The following is a 26,401-nucleotide window of genomic DNA, read 5'->3' as shown; positions in this document are numbered from 1 at the left end:
AGTGAATTCCAGGATAGCCACGGCTACCCAGAGAAACCCGGTCTCAAGAAAACAAAACAAACAAACAAACGAAGGCTATAGGTGCTATGAGCAAACTTCTTGGACGTGAATCTCAGCCTCTGCTGAACCCTGTGGAGTGGAGTGTCTGTGTGTCTTCTCTGTGCCCTGAAATGGGCACAGTATAAATTGAGTTTCCCCAACCTGGAGTTTGCTCCTAAGCAGGGCAGTGGTGGTGCACACCTTTAATCACAGCACAAAGGAGGAAGAGGCAGGTGGATCTCTGTGAGTTCGAGACCAGCCTGGTCTACAAAGTAAGTTCTAGGACAGCCAGGACTATATAGCAAGACTGTTTTTAAAATTAATTAATTAATTAATTAATTAATTAAAATGCCCCCAAATCTTTAAAGTGTTGAGCTCCTCCGTAACTTCCCAAATGGAAAATTCCGTGACAGGTGCGGTCACAATAAAGGAACTCTAAAAAGATTGTAGCATTGCCCTTAGGAAACATGTACAAAGGTGACTGTAGCACAGATATGAAACTCATGCTCAGATCTGCATCCCAAACCCAAGATATCTCAAGGTATAGATTCCAGTATTCTGAAAATTAGGAAAAAATCCCAACTATGAGGCATTTGGGGGAAAGTACACCCATGTGATTTCAGGGTTACGAAGAGCAAAGGGCCTGGTCCCATTGCCCTCCCCAGCATGTCTCACCATGGCAGCTGTTATGTCAGTTACCATGGCTACCAAGGATTTCTGAAATGGATTCTGTCTGTCAAGCCAGACGTCTCAGGGACTATCCCAGCCCACACAGCCTTTGTTTAGGGCACTGTGTCCACATCTGTAGAGCCGTTAAACATGAGACATCTCATGCTCAGAAAAGACTCCCTAAAGCGGGGTGTGCACAAGAAGCAAGAACGTTGTGAGAACAGTTTCCATGGTGTCCAATCTTCCTATAAAAAGAACAGGACACAAATGTATTTGCTTATTGGCTTACTTTCTTGTTTTTGCTCTATTTTATAAAGCTTCCTTTTTTGTGGTGCTGGGGACTGAACCTGGTACCTTGTGTACGCTAAGCTGGGGTTGTACGGTTTCAGGAGAGCAGCTAGGTGGCACAGGGTGGAGAGAAGAGGTGTTAAAGGACACGAGCTTTGTCATAAACATCCGTTTGCATACTTCTACTGCTGTACCATAGGCAGAGATGGAGTCTTCCAGACTAAAGCAAGATAAAGGCAGCGAGGGCAATGGATTACGACAGGGGTGCCATTAAACAGAACTAGGCATGGTGAATTTTCAGAGGAAAAAACTTATTTTTCCAGTTTGCCATTTATCGTGATTGATTTTTATATTTCTCTGTGTGTGTGTGTGTGTGTCTGTGTATCTGTGTATGTGTGTGTCTGTGTGTGTGTCTGTGTATGTGTCTGCGTGTCTGTGTATGTGTCTGTCTGTGTGTGTGTCTGTGTATCTGTGTCTGTGTGTTTGTGTATGTGTCTGTCTGTGTGTCTGTGTGTCTATGTGTGTCTGTATGTCTGTGTGTCTGTGTGTCTGTGTGTCTGTGTGCATGTGCCAGGGCCTATGTGTGAAAGTCGGAGAACAACTTGGGGAAGTCCATCTCTGTTCCCACCACATGGGTCCCAGAGAGAGAGGTCACGTTTATCAGTGAGTGCCTTTACCCACTAAACCATCTCGCTGCCTCCCTCCCACCCCTACCCCCACCCCATTCTATATTTTTGGAAGACAGAGTTTCACTATGTAGCCCAGGGTGGCCTCAAACTCCTGATCCTCCTGCCTAAGTCCCCTGGGTACTAGCATGCCAGGCATAGTCCTTGACTGCCACTTGTTTTGTAATTTTAGTTATTTTTTTTCTTTTGGTCATGCACAGTCTTTAGTTTGTGCTACTTGGGCCTCAGCCTTCCAAGCAGCCGATACCTGTTAAATTTTTAAAGTGTATTCTATTTTATTTCTGTGTGTATGCTCATGCGTATATGTATGTGTACAGCCATGCACACACATGCGTACCGGTGCCGTAGAGGCCAGACGACGGTGTTGGATCCCCTGGAGCTGGAGTTAGAGACGGCTGTGAGCTACGAGAGCACATGGGTTCTGGGAACTGAACTCAGGTCTCCCGAAAGAAAAGCCTTCATCCCAGAGCCGTCTCTCCAGCCACTCTACCACATTTTAAATGCTTTTAATTTCTTGCTTTGTACATGTGTGTTGGGGTGCCTTCTATTTACCCTTTGACCATTTCTTACATTTATACAATGAATTTGGTCATATTCACACCAACTCTCCCTCCCAGTTCCTGGCTTTCATTTATTTATTTTCCCACTTTGCTGTGCCTAGAAATACTTTAGCACTCATAGGTTATAATTCCCCCTTCGATTCTTTTAGGAATGCTGTTTTGTTTTGGTTTTGCTGTGAGAGAAGCCAGATCTTCCATGTGCTAGAACGGCTCAGAACCACCCGGCTTCCTCCCTAGGTCTGCTCGTTCTATGTCTACATTTAATTTCTATCACTGAAATGTATTCTGGTGTAAGATAAGGTGGAAAAGCCAACCCTCTTCCTCCAAGAGTCACCCAGTCTCCCCAGCACTTAACTCACAAGGCCACATTCCCTGAGTCCCGTCCTGAGCGTCAGGGTCCCGTGCTTTAGTAGCCACGCCTGTACCATCCACTCTGTGACAACCATCTGGTTATAATGTTACCAACGGCTTTGACATGTGAGAGGCAGGTCCAGTCCATCACCATTCATCTTTCTTAATATTCTGGTTTCTCAAGAGACATGATGGCCTAGGCCTAGAATCCTGGCTACTGAAAAAAGCCAAGGCACAGGTATCAAAGCCAGTCTAGGCCACAGAACAAGTTCAAGGCCAGCCTGGGCAATTTAGTGAAACTGTTTCAAAATAAAAAGTAAAACTACTAGATAGATAGATAGATAGATAGATAGATAGATAGATAGATAGATAGATAGATAGATAGATAGAAAGAAAGATAGATAGATAGATAGATAGATAGATAGATAGATAGATAGATAGATAGATAGGCAGGCAGGCAGGCAAGCAGGCAGACAGATACCAGGCATAGTGGTATAATACCTTTAATCCTAGGACTTGGGAGGCAGTGGCAGGCAAATTGCTATGAGTTTCAGGCCACCTTGCCCTACATAGTGAGTTCCAAGCCATCTGGGCTACACAGTGAGACAGTGAGACCCTGTCCCATTCTGTTGTGGTGATGAAATGCCTTGGCAAATGTAGCTTCAGGGAGAGGTGTTTATTTTGGTTCACAGTCCCATAGGGCATACAGACCACTGTGGTACGGAAGGCACGGGGCATGGGATGGCTTAGTGGCTTAACACAGTGTTGCATTAGCTAAGAGAGCCCAGCAAATGGCTACAAAACCTCAAGGCCCACCCCCAATGACAAACCTCTGCCATCAGGGCTCCACTTTCCTAAAGGTTCCATGATCTTCTCAACAGTGCCACAGCTGGGAACCCAGAGTTCAAACACGTAAGCGTGGTAGACATTTCACATTCAACTGTAGCACTAGGGGTGCAGGCTCATGGCTGTAATCCTGGCTCAGGAGACGAAGGCAGGAAGAATCATAGCAAATTGCAGACCAACCTGCCTTGCCTATCCAGTGTTTTCTTCGACTTGGTTTTTCAAGACAGGCATGGACTCACTTTGTAGACTAGGCTGGCCTTGAACTCAGATATTTACCTGCCTCTGGCTCCTGAATGCCACCACACCAGGCCTTTGGCTATCCAGTTTTATGTAAGCTAAGAGTAAGACAATGTCTCATGGGTCAGCAAGATGGTTCAGCAGGTGAAAATGCTTATCTTGTAAGTCAGTCAGACCACCACGTGAATTTGATCCTCAGAACCCACAGGAGAAAGACAGAACCAACTCCCTAATGTCGTCTGGCTTCCACACATGCATTATTGCACACATATGCACACATGCAAGTGCATTAACAACAAATGAAACAGAAAATTCCAAAGGTTTTGACTCAGAAACAAAGAGGCCTGGGTTGTAGTTCATCAGTAGCAGGCTTCCCTAGACTGTGCTAAGTCCTGGGTTCTATTCCTAGTTCCCTGAACAAAATATGAGAAACAACCCCCCTTTCTCTTTGTTGTTGTTCTTTGAGACAGTCTCACCGTAACCCAGGCTGACCTCAAACCCAAGATCCCCCTGTGTCAGCCTTCCAAATGCTGGAATTGTAGGTTGGCTCTAGGCAAGATGTTTCCATGTTTAAGAGTTGGCAATAAGGACTCACATGGATGCGCAACTTTAATAAGACAATGCAATTTACATATTCTTTAGAGTTTTAGTTACACGTATTGTGTGCATGAGCCTGAAGTCTGATCCCCTCCAGCTGGAGCTGCGGTAGGCAGGTTTGACTCACCAGAGGTAGCTGCTCAGTTCTCTGGAAGAACGGCATCCAGAGAATCTGTATTTAAAGTAAACAGTAGGGCTAGACAAGGTGACACACCTTAATCCCAGCACTGAGGATGCAGAGGCACAAACCTCTGAGTCTGAGGCCAACCCAATCTATGTGACAAGTTCGAGACTGTTCAGGGCTACGGAGTGAGAACCTGTTTCAAAATACTACTACTACTACTAGTAGTAATAATAATAATTAATAAAACAAAACAGGCAGAGCAATGGAATACATCAGAATCCACTGGAGGAATAGGAGGTCACATGAGCAGAGTTGCTCGAGGGCCCCCGTTATTATTTGGGGCCTCCTCCCAGAGAGAAAGGAATTTGGTTGCTGAGGGGTGTGGTTCATGTTTCTCTATACTACAGTAGATTAGGTCAGATAATTATTTTTCTATTGCCCACGTCCATTCTCATTTTAATCATAAACATGCCCAGTTACACATCGGCATAAGAGAGTAAATAGAAGGTTCTTCCACAGGTTCACTTTGAGGACACTATTTGCCTTACCAAACACCTGTTTGCACCTAAAACCAGTTCAGGCCAGGTTAGGCTTTCTGTTCTCTTATCCAGATACATTAGGGATATTTTGAACAGACAATATCTAAGTTTGATTGTTGTTAATGACGAAAAGACTCTCTTACCCAGAGAGGGGCATATGCATGGACGAGGGCAGGTGGGGACTGAAGGGGTCCTGAGGTTGCTGGGTGCACTGTTCAGAGATGAGTATGCATGTGTGCATGCGGGTGAAGGAACTAGGGTCAGGTGACTTGTTACCAGAGTTTGGGATGTGCATGAGCAAAGCCAAACAGGATTCCAGACTTGGCACTCACTGTGCCTCCTTGCCTCAGGCCTGTATCCATGGCTTCAGTTCTCTTCAAATCATGTTTGCCTCTTACCATCGGTCTTCGTCTATTAACACATTATAAAACTTCTAGCCAGTAGTGATGCAATCTTACACTCAGAAGCTGAAACAGAAGGATTAATATGAGTTCAAGGCCAACCTGGGTTGCATGATAAGACCCTTCCTCAACAAGTAAAAATAACTAAATACATTTAGGCCTTAGGTATAGATCAGTGGGAGAACACTTGATCAGAAACAAACAAAAGATAGGCATTACTATCTTTTTACTTATTTACTTGCATTCTGGGGTGTGTGCGTGTGCATGTGTTCCTCCAGAAGCAGCAGGGAACTGGGCAAAACACAGGATTCAGATAGGGTTGTATGGGTGGGATTTTTTTTTTTTTTTTTTTTTTTTTTAGGGTAGAACCTGGCCATTCTCCCACCTTGGGGTAAGAAACATCCATTGCAGCCCAGTGGGTAGGCCTTTTGGTGGAAGGAGGAGCTGGAGCTCCTCAGGAGTCCTGTGTGTGTGTGTGTGTGTGTGTGTGTGTGTGTAGGGTACGGGTGTCTCTGAGATTGACTTTGGGCTGTGGAAAGTACCTGTGTGCTGTCCCATCTCGGCGTCCCACACACTGCTTTTATTTATCTTTTCTTGTTCTTCTAGTGGTGTCCCTGAGTGAACCAGAGTTGGGTTTGCTCACACAAAGGAAACATCCCATCCCCAGCCCTCGAACTTTTACTGTTGTTGCTTTGAGTTGATTTCTCAGTGTAGCTCTCTTCTCGCTGTCCTGGAACTCACTCTGTAGATCAGGCTGACCTCAAATTCAAGAGATTTACCTGCCTCTGCCTCCCGAGTAAGGATTAAAGGTGTGTGCGCCACCATTGCCTGTCTTCAATTTTTATTTTGAAACAGGGACTCACTAAGTTGCTCAGTCTGGCCTTGAATTTAGGATCTTCCTGCCTGAGCCTCCGCAGTGTAAAACTAGGGATTGAACCACTACACCATCCCTAACTGACAATCCCCCGGCTGGTTTGGCTTTCCTGCAGGGCTAATGGTCTTCATTCTGTGATCTTGCGGTCACTAACAACAGTGTCCCGTCCCTCAGGGCAGTCGACCAGGGTCTGGGGTCCACCTAGGAGAGAATGGGGGACAAGAGACAAAAAGAACAGACAGCAAGTCAAGAGGTCTGATCAAGCTGACAATTTTTAATTTTTCTCAGGCAGAAGATATACTGGTAGAAGCAGGATATGGGGAGGGGTTAGGTAACCACAAAGGAATGAGCCTGGCTTGATGACCAGGATATTGGCTGGGTAAATCGGTCAGCGGGGGGAACAGTACAGGGTGGGTTGCTCAGTGACCTGACCACCAGTGCTAAGCAACCTGACAAGATTTATTCTATCTATTAAGTTCAAGCAGAACTGCAGGTGCAGACTTAAGTATCTAACATAAGGCTGAAATATGGTTGCTTTTGATCTAACATAAGGCTGCTCCAACAGTCCAGCTGCTTGGAAGAATGGTCCCTAATTTATTTTGTTCCGTTTTTTCTCTTCACGTGCACAACCTTCCTCCCAGCCCTTCTCCATCTCTTCTGAAGGGAATGAGGAACCATCACTGCTGACTGCTGCTAAAAAATGTAAAGTAAAGACTAGAAAGATGCGTAATCTAAAAGTTTCCGAAGATTTTGAAGGAACGCCCGCGATGGCACAGTCACCCGCAACGGCGCAGTCTGACTTCCACCTGCCTCTCAGTGTCTGCCCACAGCCGGTGAAGCTAAAGAAAGGAAGAAAATTTCGAAAACTGCTTATGGCAGATGAGCCTCGAAAGGCGCCTGTTTCCATGGTTTCTTCTGCTCCGGCAGTCACAGCTGGGTTTTCTTTCCTTTCTGCTGGTCATTCCAGTTCTGCCTTCCTAGCTCCTCTCTGCAACATCAGTCTTCTGCCTCCTCCTCCTCCTCTCCCTGGTACTACTGCCAGCCCCCTCCTCCCACTCCCTCTCTCTTTGGTGGTACCCATCTTCCTCCCCTCCTCCCCCCTGCTGGCACCCACCCTCCCCCCTCCCCCTCTCTTTGGTGGTACCCATCTTCCTCCCCTCCTCCTCTCCCTCCCTCAAGACTGCTCGCACCTACCCTCCTCCCCTCCCCTCTCTTTGGTGGTACCCATCTTCCTCCCCTCCTCCTCCCCCCCTCTCCCCTGCTCCACCCACCTCCCCCCCCTCCCTCTCTTTGGTGGTACCCATCCCCCTCCCCCTGCTCCTCCCCCTCCCCCTCCTGGCACACAATTCTCTCTTTCTCCTGTAGGATTCATCCCAACTAACTCGTGTCGACCTATGTTCAACTATAGCCATAAACTTGCTAAAGCTACAGACATCTGTGACAGAGAGCCACCTCTCAGGGGCTTTAGGGGTGACAGCCCTAAGGATATGAGCTCTAGGGGTACGGGCTTTAGGGGTGGTACTTTCTCTGATAACTTCGCTGGTTCAAAGGATTTTGATCCAGGTAAGTTTTCCCAAGACCTCAACAACATCGGCTCCTCTCCCCAAAGCCCCTGAGCTGGCTGCTACTCAGAGGTCACCTTTACGCAGTCCTCCTAAACCACTTTCTGTCCCTCCCTCTTGTCGCCTGTGAGTTTAGCCTGAGCTTCCCCAGAGCCATTCTTTTTTCACTTTGAAAGTGGCTCAGCCCACCGAGCCCCAATTACAGAATGTCAGACATGGCGTCACTTCGGTCAGCTCTCTCATTAGATTATTCTGCATGGGACTGCGTTCTGGAAGAGGCCGACTCACTGGATGAAGGTTCTTCTAAACGAAACAGATGAGGCAGCAGCATATACAGCATGCGAGTTTTTAACAAGTATGGAGACTCCCTCACATGAGGAGTTTGTCATCGGTGATGATGAAGGCGGCAGAGTCCCGTGTCGTGGACTTCACTCTTTGCTCTACAGACTGAGGTATTTGTCTTATTTCTGCTTAAGTCTGTGGTCAGCTCACTTCACAGTTTACACCAGTGCTTCTCAAAGCAGTTGGTCAGAGAACAGTTCTGTTCCCAGTCTAGCGTTCAGGGCACGTGTCAGTGTGGGAGGCGGGACCAAACTCTCCTCTGCATGTGGTGCTGGGGGTGTTCGTCATGCTTTGTCGGTGACTATTAACATTCCTCAGTCGAAAAAAGAGGCCATGGACTTATTTTCTAAGTTCTCGTATCGGGAATTGAAGTTGCTAGAAATTTCCTCCTGCCCAGTAAACATAGGTGTGGTAAATATTCTAAATATTTTCCTATCGGTCTAGAGATACGGTTAGCAGCAGCAAATATGTGTGCTGAGGCGCTCAAGGAAAAGGTATCTTAGCAGTTGAGAGCCAAGGGATACCGCAAAGTCACATCGTGCAACAAACCTCACCTAAGAGTTACTGGGAGGGAAAAACACGTGAGAAACAACAAGAGGTCTGAGAAGGAAAGCCAGGCTTATATAGGATATCGGGGAGGTGGAGACAAACTTTCCAGGGTGAGGATTGGTGGGATTTTAAGTCCTTAGTCTGGGGGAGCTCAGGCATTGGTCGCTTTTCCTGTTCCGAGATTGGTGGATTTTTCGTGATCAGTGGGTTTCTGTGGCAAGCTCAGGGCCTGGTGGGATTTTTTTGGGTTGTTGTTGTAGAGCAGGTCCTGCTCTGGGAATAACAGAGATTGTTAGGGAAGTCTGGGGGCAGGGCCTGGCACCATTGGAGATCCTCAGGTAGAGGCCTGGCCGTGTCCCTGCCTTGCTGGTTTACAAAGTTTACAGAGGGAGTCTGGGGTAGCTTCGGTTGTCCTGTAGTAGTTTGCAGCAGTGTGGAGGGGCACAGTACTCCATCTGTTAAGCTAGTTAACACCTTGTATCTCTGACTAGCTCCTGCTCTGGCATTGAGACCCAGGCTCACATGTGCAATCTGAATATGGGGCATCACATCCATAGGCAAGCATTGAACCCCAGAGCTATAGTCCTAATCTTTTCTCATTTTTAAAAATTTCTTTACTTGTGTGTATATGTACCTGAGTCTGTGTGTACACGTGTTCATGTAGGTGTGAGTGTGTCTGTGTGCATGTGCACATGGGAGACAGAGGACCACGGTGAGCATCTCCCTCAGTTGCTTTCCACATTATTTATTTTTAATTTAAAATTTTAGGGGGTTGGGATTTAGCTCAGTGGTAGAGCGCCCTAGGGCACAAGGCCCTGGGTTCGGTCCCCAGCTCCAAAAAAAAAAAAAAAAAAGAAAAGAAAAAGAAAAAATTTTAATCTATAACCAGGTATAGTAGTACTTATCTTTAATCCCAGCACTCAGGGAGGCAGAGGCTCTATGAGTTCCAAGCCAGCCTAGTCTATATAGTGAGTTCCAGGATAGCCAGGGCTATGTAGAGAGACCTTGCTTCAAAAAACAAACAAACAAAAAAATATATATATAAACAAAGAAATGGGGAGTAGTTTGTTTGGGATTTCAGGGGAAAGGATTTATTTCTATTTCTGTGTATGATGTGTGTATTGGGGGGGGGGAATCCAGAAGAGTGTGTGTGCTTGATCCGCTCGAGATAGGGTTATAAGTACTTGGTTACTGAAGTCAGGGCCTCTGGAAGAGCAGGAAGTGCTCTCAGTCCTCGATCCACCATCGGGGACTTGTTCCTTTTTGCTGAGATAGGGTCACATATAGGAAAGTATCTTTGGAAACATCTCCAGTGGATCAGTTTTAGGAGTCAGTGCGCTGACCCTCCGGGTAAAGGAGCTTGCTGCATGGGCTTAATAACCTGAGTTCAATCCCTGGAACTCACAGTGTAAAGAGAATGACTTCCAAAAGTTGTCTCTGACCTTTACACTGTATGCATGTACACATGCATAATCCCCCACACTATGTACATGTCTGCATATTCTCTCTCTCTCTCTCAGAAATTTACAGTCTCCTCCTCTCCATCTCTCTCTCTCTCTCTCTCTCTCTCTCTCTCTCAGAAATTTACAGTCTCCATCTGCTAACCTAGGCCTAGTCCTGAAGTTTCTGGCCTCCATACGATCTGGGCCTACAATGTTTTCAGCCTCTGAGACTTGCTACTTGTGCTGGTTTGAATATGGTTGGCCCAGGGAGTGGCACTCTTAGGAGGTGTGGCCTTGTTGGACTAGATGTGTCACTGTGGGACTGACCCTGGTCCTAGCTGCCTGGAAGCCAGTCTTCTCTTGTTTGCCTTCAGAACAAGATGTAGAACTCTCAGCTCTTCCTGTGCCAGGAAGCTGCCATGCTCACACCTTGATGACGTTAGATTCAACCTCTGAACCTGTGAGCCAACCACAATTAAATGTCGTCCTTTATAAGAGTTGCCTTGCTCAGGGTGTCTGCTCACAGCAATGGAAACCCTAATTAAGACACTACTGAATGAGGTCACCCCTTCCTAGTTCTGTCTGCTGTCTGGCAGACTGATTTAACTCAGCCGTTCTGACTCAAACTCCTCTCCAAGCTGACTGATTCAGTCTGGTTTCTTTCTCAGCCTCTTGATTGTTTTGCTCTCCTAAGCTTCATACTATCTTTGACAATCTGTTCTAATTTTCTGGTTCCTTGTCATTCTCCGGCTCATTCTGTCTTCATCTGTGTCTAGCTCGTTCTCGCTCCGCAGCCTGTCTCTCTATCTAACTGTCCCTGTAAAACTGCCTCCTCTCCCCCTCTCAGTCAGCTCTTCTTCTGTTCTCCTGAGAGTTGGGTATATCCTATCCTGTCAGATCTCTCTCAGATTTGTCACTTTGTTTGACCCTCAAATAGACATCACTTTCAAACATGGCTGCCTCCTTCTACAAACTAACTTTACCTTCATTGTTTGGGATTAAAGGTGTGTACTAAGGGTGTGTCTATATTCCAGCCAGAAGGATTAAAGATGTGTTCTAAGGCTGAGACCACCACAAGTAGAAACACATTTTTCCAGTTAGCCACACAATCTCAGGGTTCACAGTGTGATCAAATATCCTTTGTCAAATGTGTATTTTTAAATACTGAAAAAGAAATCATGCTAGAGAAGTACAGTATGACCTAGGACCTATGATTAACAATATAACTTTTTTTTCTTAATTTTACAGGATGGTTTTTGGAAATTGACACCAGAACTAGGACTAATACTAAAACTTAACGTAAATGCTCTGCTCAATTCTCTTGAAGAGAAGGGCATTCGATCTCTAGGTAAGCCACTGTTTTTCAGTTAATTGTCACTATGTTCCTTCATTTTCCAGTCATTTATAGACAAACTCCTCATTATAGTAAATTATTTTGTAAACTAGTACATTCATTTGGAATGTACCACTTTTGGAAGTCGTTCACATGTAACTTTTGGAAGTTACATGTGACTAAAATTAGATTTTTTTTTTTTTTGAGTCAGGGCCTCACAATGTAGCCCTGACTAGCCTGGAACTCTATGTAGAGCAGGCTGGCTTTGAACTCACAGCAATCTACCTCAATTTCCCAAGTGCTGAGATCAAAGTTGTACACCACAGCTTTACCAGTGATGAAAGTATTATCTTGGTAATTTTATTAGTTTACATGGCACCAACTATTGAAGAAAAACAGCCCTGAATCTGAGAATAGTTACATATACTGGTAATCCTTCTGTGTGGCCTTATCCCAAAGACAGGTGGATCGTGAGCTTGAAGCTAGTCTGGGCTACATTGCCAGATCCTGCCAGTAACAGCAATATCCAAGAGCTCAATTTCACATGCTCAATAATTATTTTCTCGGTCATAACATATGTACCTATTGGCCAACAGGGACATCCTGTTTCACTTAGTGATTTACTTGGAGACCTTTCTACATTGTGGCCCTTCCATCTGTAACACCCAGCTTTTAGCGTCAAAGAAAGACAAATCAAAACTACACTGAAATTCTGTCTCACTCCATCAAGAAACAATGGAGGCCGAAGAGACCCATGGTTCTGGGTTAAGAACAAACACTGCTCTTGCAGAGGACACCAGTTTGGTTCCCATGTCAAGTGGCTGACAACTCCCTCTAATCCCAGTTCTTTATTTTATCTTGTGTGTGTGTGTGTGTGTGTGTGTGTGTTGTGAGTGTTTTGAGACAAGGTCTCTGTATGTAATCCTAGCTAACTCACTGTACAGACCAGGCTAGCCTCAAACTCACAGAGATCCTCCCAAGTGCTGGGATTAAAAGTGTGTGCATCACTCCTGGATTTAACCCCAGTTCTAAGGGATCTAACTACCTCTTCTGGTCTATGAGGGCAACTTCATTCACATGCACAGCAAACTGGAGAAAGAAAACAACAAATACCCCTGAGGACGGGGCAGGCCAAACCTTCATATACTGTTAGTGAGTCACTATGGAAACCAATATGATGGTTCTTCAAGAAAACCTAAATAGAATTATTATATAAGCCAGTTATACCACTCCTGGGCACATGTCTGATCAATTCTAAGTCAGTATATCATGGAAATACTCTTCTGTCCATGTTTATTGTGGTACTGTTCATAATATCCATGATATGAAACTAATCAAGATGCCCATCAACCTCTGAATAAAGAAAATTGAGTGAGGCAATGGTGGCACACACCTTTAATGCTAGCACTTGGAAGGCGGAGGTAGGAGACTCTCTTGAGTCCAGGACAGTCTGATCTACAGAGGATTTCCATGACAACCAGGGTATACAGAAAAATAAGCAAAAGAAGAAGAAAGAAAGTGGGGGTGGGGTGGGGGTGGGATTCAATACTATACAGAATGAAATTTTATTCAGGCATGAACCAGGCATGGCTCATGCCTGAATCCAAGCACATGGGGAAGTTGAGGCAGGTGGATTGCCACGAGTTTAAAACAGCCTGAGCTATAGAACAAGACCCTATTAAAACAAAACAAGGGCGGAGAGACAGCCCAGCAGTTAGAAATACGTGCTGACCTGAGTCCCCCCCACCCCACCCTGCCACATGGCATCTCACAACTGTCTATCACTCCAGTCCTGGGGAATTCAGTGATCACTGCACACATGCAGTGCATGTGTATACATACATGCAGGCAAACATTCATACACACAAGATGAAAATGATAAAATCTTTAAAAACAAAGCGGAGGGGTTAGAGAGATGGCCCCGCCATTATGAGCACTGATTGTTCTTCCAGAGGTCTTGAGTTCAATTCCCAGCAACCACATGGTGGCTCACAACCCTCTGTTATCCAATGCCCTCTTCTGGTGTGTCTGAGGACAGCTACAGCACACTCATGTACATAAAATAAATAAACAAATCTTTAAAAAAGCAAACAAACAAAAACCAAAGCAAAGACAGTTTAAAAAGCAACATCGATGTAGTTTCCACGTGATATGCCTTTGGCCATCCCCACTACAGAGCCCCATGACTCCACAGTAAGACAGTGGTCCTCACAGATTTAATTGTGGTATAATTCAGTTAGGTGTTTGGTTTTGTTTTCAGACAGGGTCTGGCTCTGTAGCCCAGGCTGGTCTAGAATGCACTATGCTCATGGAATTCTTCCTGCCTTAGCCTCCCAGGTGCCGGGGTTACAGGTAGGAGCAACCACACGTAGCCTCGTAATTCCTCGGTAGAACTTTAAGGCACAGAGGGCATTAGTTAATTACTTTTTTGTTGTTGTGCTTAAAAAAGCTAGAAACAACTTAAAGAAGAAACTTTATTTTGGCTTGTGGCTCCAGAGTGTTAGAATCCAGAGTGTTAGGGATGGCATCGCAGCAGGTAGCTTGGGCAGGACACTGGCTGTTCACATTGTGTCACACAATAGGAGGAGGCTATGCCACCCCTAGTGAGCCTCTTCCTCAAGTACGACTCCATGTCCTGAACCATCCAAACCTCTCAATAGCAACACCACCTGGGGACCAAATGTTCAAATACACAAATGAGCCTAGGGGGACACTTCTTCAGATCACCACAAGAAGTAAAGAAGATCTTTGTTTTTTTTAGGTACAAAAGGAAGAGAGCAACTCCTGGACCTGATCGCCACTTTACTCGTACTGCAGTTTCTTTATACCAAGTTGGAACAAGAAGGAATGGCTGCCGAATCTCTGATAAAGATGGATGACGTCCTCATTTCTAGGTGCTTCAATGTCCTAATAAGAAATGTTTTGAGGGGTTGGGGATTTAGCTCAGTGGTAGAGCGCTTGCCTAGGAAGCGCAAGGCCCTGGGTTTGGTCCCCAGCTCCGAAAAAAAAAGAAATGTTTTGAAAATTTGGCATATACCCCCCTTATATTTTGTTTGTTTTTGAGACCAGCTCCCACAGGGTGATTTGGAACTTGCTATGTCAGTAAGAACAACATCAATTTTGTAGCAGTCTCCCTGCCTCTGAAATATTCGAGTTGTGGGCTGTGCCATCATGCCTGGTTTGTAAATGATAATCTTAAGGGAGAATTTGTCCACAGGTTACAGCTTGCTCTGAGGTTCTTGTAGCAGGATGACTGACATGGGATTTTTTTTTTTTTTGTCAGACTGCATGGGAACAAATCTCAGAATGCATGTGCATGTTGATGCCAGAACATAGCTTTTTGGGCTCCTGGTTTGGTGCTCCACACTGGAGTTGCTCATCTGTGCCTTTAGAAGAGCCACATTGTGATTGTTGGCCTGTTCCAAACAACCGTGTAGTCTGCAACAAGAGTGCAGATGGGAACCATGTGCCTGTGTCTGAGTACTTAAAGTCATGGAGGAATGCTGGGACTGAACCTTAGTGAGAGAGAACTTGCCTAGTGTACACTGAGACCTGGTGCACTCTCTCTCTCTCTCTCTCTCTCACACACACACACACACACACACACACACACAGAGAGAGAGAGAGAGAGAGAGAGAGAGAGAGAGAGAGAGAGAGAAATCAAAGTATCAACCTACTCAGGGTGGCACATTCCTGTAATCTACCACCGAAGAGGTTACAGATGAAAATCTTAATTTATGGGCCAGCCTAGGCTACACAGGAGGACCCTGTCCAAAACAAAAACAGTAGAAAAAGCTATCAAACTATTAAATAAAATACATTAGAACATTCTTCCTGGAATAGTAGTGCACATCATTAATTTCAGCACTCAGGAGGCAGATACAGGTGAGTCTCCTCTCCTCTGTGAGTTTGAGGCCAGCCTGGTCTACATAGCGAGTTAGTGACAGCCAGACCTATACAATAGAGACTCTGCCTGTTTTAGTAAGTTTTCCTATTGCTGTGATGAGACACCATGACCATGGCAACTCTTATAAAGAGCAGCATTTAGTTTGGGCTGGCTTACAGTTTCAAAGGTTTAGTCTATTATCATCATGGTGGGAAGCATGGCAGCATACAAACTGTCTTAATTAGAGTTTTATTGCTGTGGAGACACCATGACTAAGGCAACTCTTATAACTAAGCAAACGTTTAGTCGGGGCTGGCTTACAGTTTCAAAGGTTCAGTCCGTCATCATGATAGGAAGTATGGCAGCGTGCAGACAGACATGGTGCTGGAAGAGCCAAGGGTTTTACATTTTGATCCAAAGGCAGCTAGAAGAGGCTATCTTTCTATACTGGGCAGAGACTGAGCATAGAGATCCCAAAGCCCACTCCGGCAGTGATATACTTCCTCTGATGAGGCCACACCCACTCCAACAAGGCCACGCCTCCTAACAGTGCCACTCCCTACGGGCCAAGCCTTCACACACATGAGTCTAGGGGCCATTCCTATTCAAAACACCACTGCGTCTCAGCAAAACAAACAATGTTTTACCTTTCAATCCCATAACCACCTACATAGTCAGGCTCAAGTTTAGCTTTGCTTAGCTCCTGGGTAAAGCTCTACAGGATCTTGGAGACAAGTGAAGATAAAAACCCAGCTCCTCACCCCAGACTGCACATTATGATGACCACTACCTCAAAGAAAAAAAATGGAAAGACCTAATCTTTGAGTTTGCCCGCAAGGGTCCTGGGGATTGAACTCAGGTCACTGGACTTGGTGACAAATACCTTCACCTGCAGAGCCATCTCACCAGCTCCAAGAAACCGGTTTTGTTTTGTTTTTTTCAAATCAGGTATCTCTGGTGTCTGGAATTCACTATGTTGACCAGGCTGACCTTGAACTCATCAAGATCCACCTGCCTGTCCCTCCCAAGTGCTAGGATAAAAGGTGTACACTACTACACCCAGCTAAGATTTTTTTTTTTTTTTAAGAAGGAACCTCAAGTATCCCACGTTGACCTTCAACTCACTGCATAGCTGAGGATAACACTGAACTTCTAATCTTTTCTCTACCAACTGAGCCATACCCCAATAGAATTTTTTTTAAGAATCTTGTAAGGTAGGTGAAACAGCCCAGCGGGTAAAAGTGCTTGCTGTGTAAGCCTGATGACCTGAGTTTAAGTCCCATGATCCACAGGTTGGAAGGAGAGAACTGACTCTCAGAATTGTGCTTAGACCCCATATCCAGCTATGGTCATGTGTGTACTTGAGTTTATATTGTATTTATCACACACACACACACACACACACACACACACACACACACACACACACACGCACAGTTGACCTGCTCTGTGGCCAGCAAGGCTAAGTCTCTGAGGATAGTCTAAGACCTGTGTAGTGCATCAGACATTTGAGCTCATGAGTAGTGTGAACAAACTGTGATGATTTAAATATGCTTGGCCCATGAGAAGTGGCAGTATTAGGAGGTGTGCCCTTGTTGGAGGAAGTTCATCAATGTGGGGATTGGCTTTGAGGTCCTATGTTCAAGCTCCACCCAGTACAGAAGAGAGCCTCTTCTTGGCTGCCTGTGGAAGACAGTCTCCTCGATGCCTCGAGATGTAGAACTGTCAGCTACTTCTCTAGCACCATGTCTGACTGGATGCCATGCTTCCTGCCATGACGATAATGGACTGAACCTCTGAAACTGTAAGCCAGCCCCAGTTCAATGTTGCCCCTTATAAGAGTTGGTCATGGTGTCTCTTCACAGCAATAGAAACCCTAAGACACAAGCCAAGCAGTAATGTCCCACACCTTTAATCCAGAGGGAAGTGGATCTTTGAATCTGAGGCCAACATGGTCTGCAACGTGAGCTTCAGAACAGTCAGGGCTACAAAGAGAATCCTGCCTTCAAAACAAAAGAACAATACAAACAAAGCACTTCTCACTTTTATTATTAAAGTAAACAAGGTATGAAGCACTGTTCACAATTAGCTTAAACAGAGAATATACTGGTGTTATGCCTTATCATCGTTGGTCATGTAAGAGCCAAGAATACTCCTCCCAGGCCTTTGTCTTTCCCACGAGATAATGTGGACATGCAAGGGCATGTCATGTCCTTGGTTCTGGTACACTTGTTGTGATAAATATTATTTAGGGGTTTCTACCCCAGCTTAGGTCATTTAGTTCCAAAATAAGTGACACGAAACTTTTTTTTTTCTTTTCTTTTTTTCGGAGCTGGGGATCGAACCCAGGGCCTTGTGCTTGCTAGGCAAGCGCTCTACCGCTAAGCTAAATCCCCAACCCCAACTTTTATATTTATAATAAGCCTTAAAACCCTAGAGCTCAGCAGATAGCAACCCTCTAAGCTGTCCTGTCTACTCTCCTATCGGTAACCCCGAGAGAGCACTTGCCATGTTTTACCCGGGGCCATTCCTACTTCATCAGGCTGCCCCCATGGCCATGCTCTCATAATCCACTACTCCATGGTGGCTTCTCCTTTTCTCTTCATCTCTCTTTCCCTCATGCTTCCAGCCTCAGACCCCAAGACCAGGGATCGTTCAGCTCCACCTCTCTTCGGCCCAGTTACAGACTGTGGGCATCTTCATTAAGCAATCGTGGATAACCTGGGGGTAGGGGGCAAGATTTACACAAGAAAATCTGGTATACTTGAGGATCAACATCTTGGAGCAACCAGATTCGGGGGTCTAGAAGCTAACATTTGAATCCCAGCAGCACCAGACCAGCCTGCACACAGTCACTGATTATAGTTTATGCAACTCTTTCTAGAAGTCTTAGTCAGGGTTACTATTGCTGTAATAAAACACCATGGCCAAAGCTACCCAGGGAGGAAAGGGCTTATTTTGCTTATACTTTTACAGTTCATCAGAAGAAGCAGTCAGGGCTGGACCTCAAGCAGGGCAGGAACCTGGAGGCAGGAGCTGCTGCAGAGACTGTGATACAGAGAGATGCTGCTCACTGGCTTGCTCCTCACTGTCTGCTCAGCCTGCTTTCCTATAGAACCCAGGACTACCAGCCCAGGGGTGGCCACACCCACAAAGGTCTGGGCCCTGCCCCATCAATCACTAATTAAAAACTGTGCTACAGGCTGGCCTGCAGCCTGATCTCTTAGAGGCATTTTATTAATCGAGCTTTCAACTCAGATGACTTTGACCTGTGTCAAGTTGACCTGAAACTATTAAGCACAGCTACCTTGTGGGAAGAACATTGTGCCCTCTGCCCTATCCATACTTTACTATGAGTTCACAGCTTTCTTACATAGGCTCCACACACACAATAAGTTAAATTACGGGGTTAGGGATTTAGCTCAGTGGTAGAGTGCTTGCCTAGCAAGCACAGGGTCCTGGGTTTGGTCCCCAGCTTCGAAAAAAAGAAAAGGAAAAAAAAAAAAAGTTAAATTGCATGTTAAAACTTGGGGGGCTGGGGATTTAGCTCAGTGGTAGAGCGCTTGCCTAGGAAGTGCAAGGCCCTGGGTTCGGGTCCCCAGCTCCGGAAAAAAAAAGAACCAAAAAAAAAAAAAAAAAAAAAACTTCGGGTAAGGGCTGGCGGGGGGAGGGGGGGTGTTAGGTCTTTACAGCTGACTCTCGGATGCTCATGCATCTGGAACAATTTGAAAACTCCCAGACAGTGGATGGACATTGAAACAAGGGCTCAAAGACACTAGAAAAGGAACTACAGGAAACAAATACAAAGCAAGAAAAAGCTGCAGCTCTCCCAAAGGAGCAGGAGTGGGGAGGTGGGGTGGAGGGCTTGCTGGGCACAGTGGGAGCTGGGAAATGAAGCAGGTAAGAAACTAGAAATGTGCTGAGTTCAAAATCCCCATGACACATGGGGATCTCAAGATTTTACTTTTATTAAAATCTTCATTTTTTGATAGAATCATTTCATCCAATACAGTGTTATAGATTTGGGACCACACTGCCCTTCACATATTCTGAACCAATACAAACTTTTTTTTTAATCTAGGAATATTCCATGGGCTTTTGAGAACATAAAGAAAGCAAGAGAATGGGCCAGAAGAACAGAAAGACAGTATCCATCTATTTGCCAACGGCTCGAGCTGGGTAAAGACTGGGAGTCAGCCACAAAGCAACTACTGGGAATTCAGCCCCAAGGCAACACTTCCCTTCACCGAATTCTACACTACAGTCAAGGCTGAAGCCAATGGAGTTGCACTGTAAACCTTCCTCATATATCTTTTGTTGCTCTTTTGGTTTTGTTTTTTCAAGACACGGTTTCTCTGTGAAGCCCTGGCTGTCCTGGAACGCACTCTGAACAGCAGGCTGGCCTCACATTCAAGGGACCTGCTGGCCTCTGCGTTCCAAGTGCTGGGTTTAAAGGTGTGTGCGCCACTGCCCTGCTGCCTTTCTCATATTTAGAAAATAATCAAATAATAAAAGGTATCAATAATGACATGTAATCTGTTTTAAGTGTAGCTATCATCTCCTTTAAAATAAAATTAATGGAAAGAATTGATTAATCATTTAACGACAATAAAAGCTGTAAGAACTAGATGCTGTCTCGTGTCTTGGTAGGGACAGGGGTGGCTCCTCATGTCTTCCCTCCGGGTGTCCAGTGGAAGGCTGACAGATTGAGCAAGATAGAAAGCAGTTGGTCTTTGGCTAGTGGCTGTGTTCTAGGCTGGTGCCTGTTTCTAGGAGCCTGGTCCTCAGGCCGTATGACTTGGTGCGATGCTTCCTCGTGTGGCTCTTCTGTCTGCAGATACCTCAGTCGATACTTGGTGTCACAATGAGTCTTCTATGGGTCTTGTTTTGTTGTCACATCCTAAAAGTCAGTCAACAAACCAATAGTCAGCTATGTTCTCTGCTATTTCACCTTCCAGACATTTTCCAGGTTTGGAGTTTTATGTTTGGAATTATGATCCTCACTGAGTTACCTGGTTTATTGTTACATTTGGGTTGGCTATGAAATGTCTTCTACATAGGCTCACACATTGGGAGCTTGGTAGTCAACGGATGAGCCTTCAGGAAGTGCATTGCAGACCTCATCCTTGCAGTAATCCCTTGACGAATTTCTCATCTGATGCCCTTGTTGGAAAATGCTGAAAAACAGGAGATAGGGTCTGCTTAAAAGAAGTAGGCTGATGGAGGCTCACCTTTGTGGGATGCACGTCTCTCACTCTGCTTTTACTTCCCACTTCCTGTCCTGAGGTAAAGCCGCTTTCCTCAGCCGGTGCTTTCTGCCCTAAAGCTTTGTCTCTCCATGGACTGAACCGGGCTTGGCTTCCCTGCTTCCCAGTGTGACGAGCAGAAAGGTTCCCAGGGCATAGTGTTTCCCAGCCTTGACTTTGAACCATGGGAGATGGGAGTATTTGACATTATAATGACACACATTTAAATTCAAATTTATGGGGGGGAGAGGGAGAGAGAGAGAGAGAGAGAGAGAGAGAGAGAGAGAGAGAGAGAGAGAGAGAGAGAATGGAATTGTAGCTGCTCTTTGCTACTTTGTGGGCTCTTCTGTTTCCCACCCTTTATCGCCCTGGTTTCACCCACTATCAGTAGATAGGAAAGAGGAATAGGGGAGAGAGAGAGAGAGATCCCTGCATCTAATTTCTTTCCTTTTGTTTCTTCATTGAGCATGACTACTAGCAAACTGAAACTAACCCTGAACAACCCATCACCAATCACCAAGCCTGCCTACTGGAGCGCTAGCATTTATATCCCCTCTGAAAATTTTCCAGAATTCCAAATATCACCCAGTCACAGAAACTATCTGCAACTGGTTGCCTCCGCTTGCTCTAGCTGACCACAGTCAGCTGCTGCAAAGCAGCACATCCTGTATCCCACACCTGGGATTAAGATGAAGCATATTCTTATATTTCTGTATTTTTTTTTCCTTTTTTTCGTGAGCCACCATGTGATTGCTGGGAATTTAACTCAAGACCTCTGGAATCACGGAGCCATTTCTCCAGCCCTTTTCTGTTTTTCCTTTAAGCCTTGGCGATCCTAGAACTCTGCTCTGTAGACCAGGCTGGCCTCAAACTCATACAGAGAGCTTGCCTCTGCCTCCCAAGTTCTGGGATTAAAATCATCGGCCACCACCACCAGACCCAACCTTTTTTGTTTTAATAGTTTCCCTAAGGTATTTGTCATAACAGAATTCCCACTTCCGCCATTGTTCTAGTCCTTTGTATAAAGCCCTTGTGTATAAAGCACTTTAACACATAAATCCTGTCTTGTGGGGACTCAGACTTCTCCCTGTTCTCTTCATCAATATTTACCTGAAGCCAGGACTTTCTCTTGTTTATCTCCCGCTTAGGCAGCCCAGCATCTCTGTTCCCACTGCAACCCTTGCTTGCCTCCTTTTCAGTGATTTTGGCTGACACAGCCTGTCCTGGCTGAATGGGACTCCCTTTTGTTGGGACTCTAAAAAGAACAAAACACCAGGAAATTTTATTTGCAGGACATAAGGAAGAGGGAAACACTTCCAAAGTCACAGGTCCCCAAGCTAGGCAAGCTGTCACTTATTAGGATGGGGAGACATGTGCAGAAGTTAAGAGGGGAAATATCAGTAGAGTCATCATATCTAGGGTAAACCCAGAATGAAGAAGTTTTCTAAGGAAGTACTGACACCTTGAAGAAATCATGGTAGAAAACAGTGATTGTTTTCTGCGATTTATAGAGTTGTTTTTCTGAGGAGGCATTACAGCCTTTGCATGACTTTAGTTACAAGACAGTCCTGGCAAACATGGAATGTCTTGTGTTACTGAGTACTGCAAACAGTGCAGTAAGGCAATAAGGCACTTCAAGGACCATGTAGATCAGATCTTGGGTTTGGTATGAGGAAATCGTTTTACTCTAAAAATAGCTTTTGTTTCACACTCAATAAATATCCTTCTACATGGCTGTATAGGTTCAGTCCATCAGAGGCTGGACCTCTCGGGTGCCTGCAAGGCCATAGTTCACCCTGAAGTCACCATCTTTCTTTGATCATCCTGGTGACTGTGATACAAACACAAGAGGCAGAGCCATCAGCACTTAGGTACAATAGGAGCTGTAGAAACGAGGCTTGGGCTCTTCTCTGGCTGAAGATTTGGATATGGATGAATGGAAGAACTGCACAGGCCAGTGAGATAGCTCGATGAGTAAGGCACTTAGCATGAAAGTCTGAAGACTTGGGGTTGGGGATTTAGCTCAGTGGTCGGCGCTTGCCTAGGAAGGCGCAAGGCCCCTGGGTTTAGTCCCCAGCTCTGAAAAAAAAGAACCAAAAAAAAAAAAAAAAAAAAAAAAGTCTGAAGACTTGAGTTCAATCTCCAGAACCCACATGAAGATGAATGAAGGAAGTGACTCCCCGGAGTTGTCTCGTGGCCTCATACATATCGTGAACATTCCCACAATAATAATATCTACTACGACATGACGATGACGACGACGACGATGGTGATAGAATTTATTTGTAGTGTTCATACCCATTTCACAGTGTTATCTTTTTTTTTTAAGATTTTTATTTTATGTATATGAGTATGCTATTGCTGTCTTTGGACACACCAGAAGAGGGAGCCAGGTCCCATGGTGGTTGTGAGCCACCATGTGGTTGCTGGGAATTGAACTCAGGACCTCTGGAAGAACAGTTCAGTGCTCTTAACTGCTGAGCCATCTCTCCAGCCCCAGTGTTATCTTTTTAAGACAGATATTTACTTACAACTTGAAGAGCCCAAACAAAGACAAGGCACAGTGTGAATACCTATAGTCCTAGTGTTTGGAAACTAAAGGCAGGAGGATTGTCATGAGTTTGAAACTAGCCTAGGTTATGAAGTAAGTTGTTCCAGGTCAACCTGAGCTACATAGCAAGACCATGTCTCAAAACAAGTAAATAAGTATGTGGCCATGTTTTTATAAATCTACAAGTCTCTTTCATTTCTGTCTTGTGATATGAAGAAACAATGTTAACTGCCCAATCAGATAGCTCATATTCTGGATTTGTCACACACCCCCCTTTCTTTTTATGAGTTTCATTTTATTATGTTTTGCCCGCATGTATGTCTGTACCACGTGTGTGGCCTGGTACCCTCAGAGGTCAGAAGAGGACATTAGATTATTAACTGTGGCATGAAGTCCAGCAAAAGTTCCAGTCTCTTTGAACGTAAGAGACATCATAATACAGTTCCAGTAAGCAAAACGTTCCCCACCACAGACTTGTTACTGACTTTAAATTTAAAGCAAAGGGGTTGGGGATTTAGCTCAGTAGTAGAGCGCTTGCCTAGCAAGCGCAAGGACCTGGTTTCGGTCCCCAGCTCTGAAAAAAAAAATTTTTTTTAAATTTTCAAAAAAAATTTGGGCTCAGACTTCTTCGAGCACTTAATTTTCCAGAGGTCATGGTTAATTATAAAAACTGAAAAAACCATCTGCAGTGTCCATGGGCCTTGGGGCTTAAAAATATTAGACTAGTTTTCATCAGATACATAAACAAATAAATTTTTTAAAAAATTTTTTATTGACCTTTTCCAAATTCCATTCTCAGACTTCTTCTGGTTAATTTTCTGCAAAGAATGAATTAGTTATAAAAAGCTGAAAAAGAGCTGCAGTGTCCATGGGCCTTGGGGCTTAAAAATATTAGAGATCTAGTTTTCATCAGATCCATACACAAAAGAATTTTAAAAGGTAGCCATGATATAAAACAGCAGCTCCTGTAACTTCTGCAAATGTCACCTCTTCAGAAGTTGCTTCAATTCAGCTTGCCTCATTCTTAGAAGCCCCATCAAAATTCTCCACCAGATCTGGAACTTGATCATCTTCCTCCTCTCCAGAAGCAAGTGCTGCTTTTCCATCCACAGATTGTTCATGAAGAGCTTCAGTCGGTCTCTAACTGGTCAGACCGTCTGCACCAAGCTGGTTGAGGATGCTGGGAAGCATTTCTGTCAGGTGCTTTGTCTCACCGAGGCCTGTCATGGTGAAGGTGTTTGCTGCCAGAGACGCCTAGACTTTAGGGTTGTAAAATGGATCATTGCTCCTTGGTTTGTAAACATGTTCACCTCTTCAATACCAGAGACGTTGTTTACCCCTAACTTGTTTAAGGAGAACCGCAGTTTCTTATCATCTGTAGTGCTGTTCTATGAAATACCTCCTTTCTTAGAGCAGTTCCTTTCCCACCCGTGGGCACTTGTCCCTGCAGTTTGGTGAGGTTTTGTTGGTTCCTGATGGTTTCTTATTGGAGTGGGAATGGGGCCTGCTGAGGGAGGAGGGTACTACAGTTCCCATTCAGGAGGGTCTCTGGCAGACCAGCTGAGAAAAGGCACACATATTTGTGGACACGAGAGGCTAGAGGAAGGCCGGAAGTAACGCCAGAAAAATGGTTTTTTGTTTTACAGTGTCTGCAGCCAAACTTATCCCCAGGTCCCAGGTTACAGCACCCAGGGCCCATGAGCAGCAGAACTTGTGGCAGCCATTAGAAAAATGTCTTTTAAGTGACTTTTCCTAGCAGTACTGTACGAACATCAAACAATTGTCAGTTATTCATAATCTGCACAAATCATTTTGTTATCTCATTCTCTGATGTATGTTGATAATATCTATGTTGTCTTCCATCTACATCTGGTATCTATCAATCTAATCTGTCTAAATGTGTTTTTTAAACCAGTCTGGCTTTGAAGTCTTCACTCTCCCCCCTTAGCCTTTGGAAGGCTGAGGTTATAGGAATGTGACCCGTTCTAAAGTTAGTATGTCTTTATGGTGAAAACTCACTCCACACACTTTGATTAAAATACCATGAATCTGGCTCCGGATAATGCTCAAAGAGGGGTCAGCTGTGAACAAATTTTTACTGACTTACATTCGTTTTCAGTTTATGCATTCCACATATGCTATTCTTACGTCTCATTCAGGTCCCAGCTCCAAGTTACTCTTGGAACAATTTAAACAGAGACAGGAGACTGAAAGTTTGTTCACTCGGGCAGATACAAGATTTACACAGCAAGGATAGTGTCAGAATTATTTCTAAGTGTATACACCAGTGTTGTTCTTTTCCGTACTTGTTATCCAGGGTCATCTTGCCCACCTGGCAGAATTATGCTTTTCCTGATGAGGGCACAGGGGACTTAGTGGCAGACTAGGATTTAATGATAGTTGTGACTTGGGATTCAGCCATTGAGCTGTCCCTCAGAGGCATGTTTTTTTTTTAATAAGGGGGATAGGCTTAATGGCTGGTTGTAAGTTAGGATTGTCTCCTTTTGTTGTGGGAATGGAGGCTCATTGGAGGTCATTCTTAGGGCACAAACACTAACAGAAACTTTCTCAGCAACCCAAAAACTTCAATTTTGGCCCACAAATGTCTTTCCTAGACTTTGTAATAAGCCTGGTACCTTCCAGTCATATGGGAGGCAAGCTTCTTCGTGAATTCTTTGTAGCATCATTATTACTTACGTTTCTCTTGCATCAACCCCATACCTGCCTGTTATTTTCAATTTAATAAGAAGCAAGGGAACTTGGGAACAAACATATACATGGTTTTGGCTTGGTTTATCAGGTGTGAATGATTAATTAATTAAATATAGCCCAAACCGGGCCAAGCCAGGCAACCTGAGCTCTCTATTTCGAAGGAAAGAACCAACTTTTACTCAGGTGCTGGACCTTGCCTCCAACCTTCACCTGCCAGACACCCTATCATTGAACTACTTCCAAAGGCCAACAAGTAAACTCAAAGGCCGACAAGTAAATCCGATAAATTATTATTAACTTAATATAGTGTCTTGCTGTGTAGGTTGACCTTGAATTCTTCAAAAAATCCTGCAGTCTCAGCGTCTTCAGTGCGGGAATTACAGACTTGAGCTTTTCATTTCCTTCCCTCCCTGCCTCCATCAGTGTTGTGTATGTGTGTGTGTGTGGCGCGAAAGAGATTGAGGGAATTTTCTCGCTTTGTGGATCCTTAGAAATTAAACTCAGGTCCTAATACTTAGCGATCAGAGCGCTGAGCCACCTCCCGGGTCCCCATTATCTTTAAATGCT

General features: G+C 44.8%; 1 protein-coding gene, 1 non-coding gene and 2 pseudogenes across 3 annotated transcripts in view; 2 read left to right on the top strand and 2 right to left on the bottom strand.

The window, feature by feature from the left end:
* Parp4 (poly(ADP-ribose) polymerase family member 4) overlaps nt 1-1,349 on the top strand; it is a 75,762-nt gene extending 74,413 nt beyond the window's left edge. The window contains exon 31 of the mRNA XM_032917228.1: nt 1,196-1,349. Within this exon, the coding sequence (XP_032773119.1) occupies nt 1,196-1,270 (75 nt within the window). The 3' untranslated portion in view covers nt 1,271-1,349. The remainder of the gene's footprint in view (nt 1-1,195) is intronic.
* A 6,639-nt stretch (nt 1,350-7,988) lies between these two features.
* On the top strand, nt 7,989-19,952 carry LOC116913093 (annotated as a pseudogene). The gene is made up of 4 exons (XR_004389593.1): nt 7,989-8,225; nt 11,355-11,454; nt 14,201-14,333; nt 19,407-19,952. The product of XR_004389593.1 is annotated as a protein mono-ADP-ribosyltransferase PARP4-like (transcript).
* Nucleotides 19,953-24,130: 4,178 nt separating this feature from the next.
* On the bottom strand, nt 24,131-25,841 carry LOC116913209 (annotated as a pseudogene).
* LOC116914102 lies at nt 24,766-24,925 on the bottom strand. The gene has a single exon (XR_004389670.1). It is a non-coding gene; the product is annotated as a small nucleolar RNA SNORA5 (small nucleolar RNA).
* Nucleotides 25,842-26,401: the final 560 nt, after the last annotated feature.

This window comes from Rattus rattus, chromosome 12 (assembly GCF_011064425.1).
Source record: "Rattus rattus isolate New Zealand chromosome 12, Rrattus_CSIRO_v1, whole genome shotgun sequence".
NCBI lineage: Eukaryota > Metazoa > Chordata > Mammalia > Rodentia > Muridae > Rattus > Rattus rattus.
Note: the sequence above shows the minus strand (reverse complement) of the source record. Positions and strands in the feature narration are given on the sequence as shown.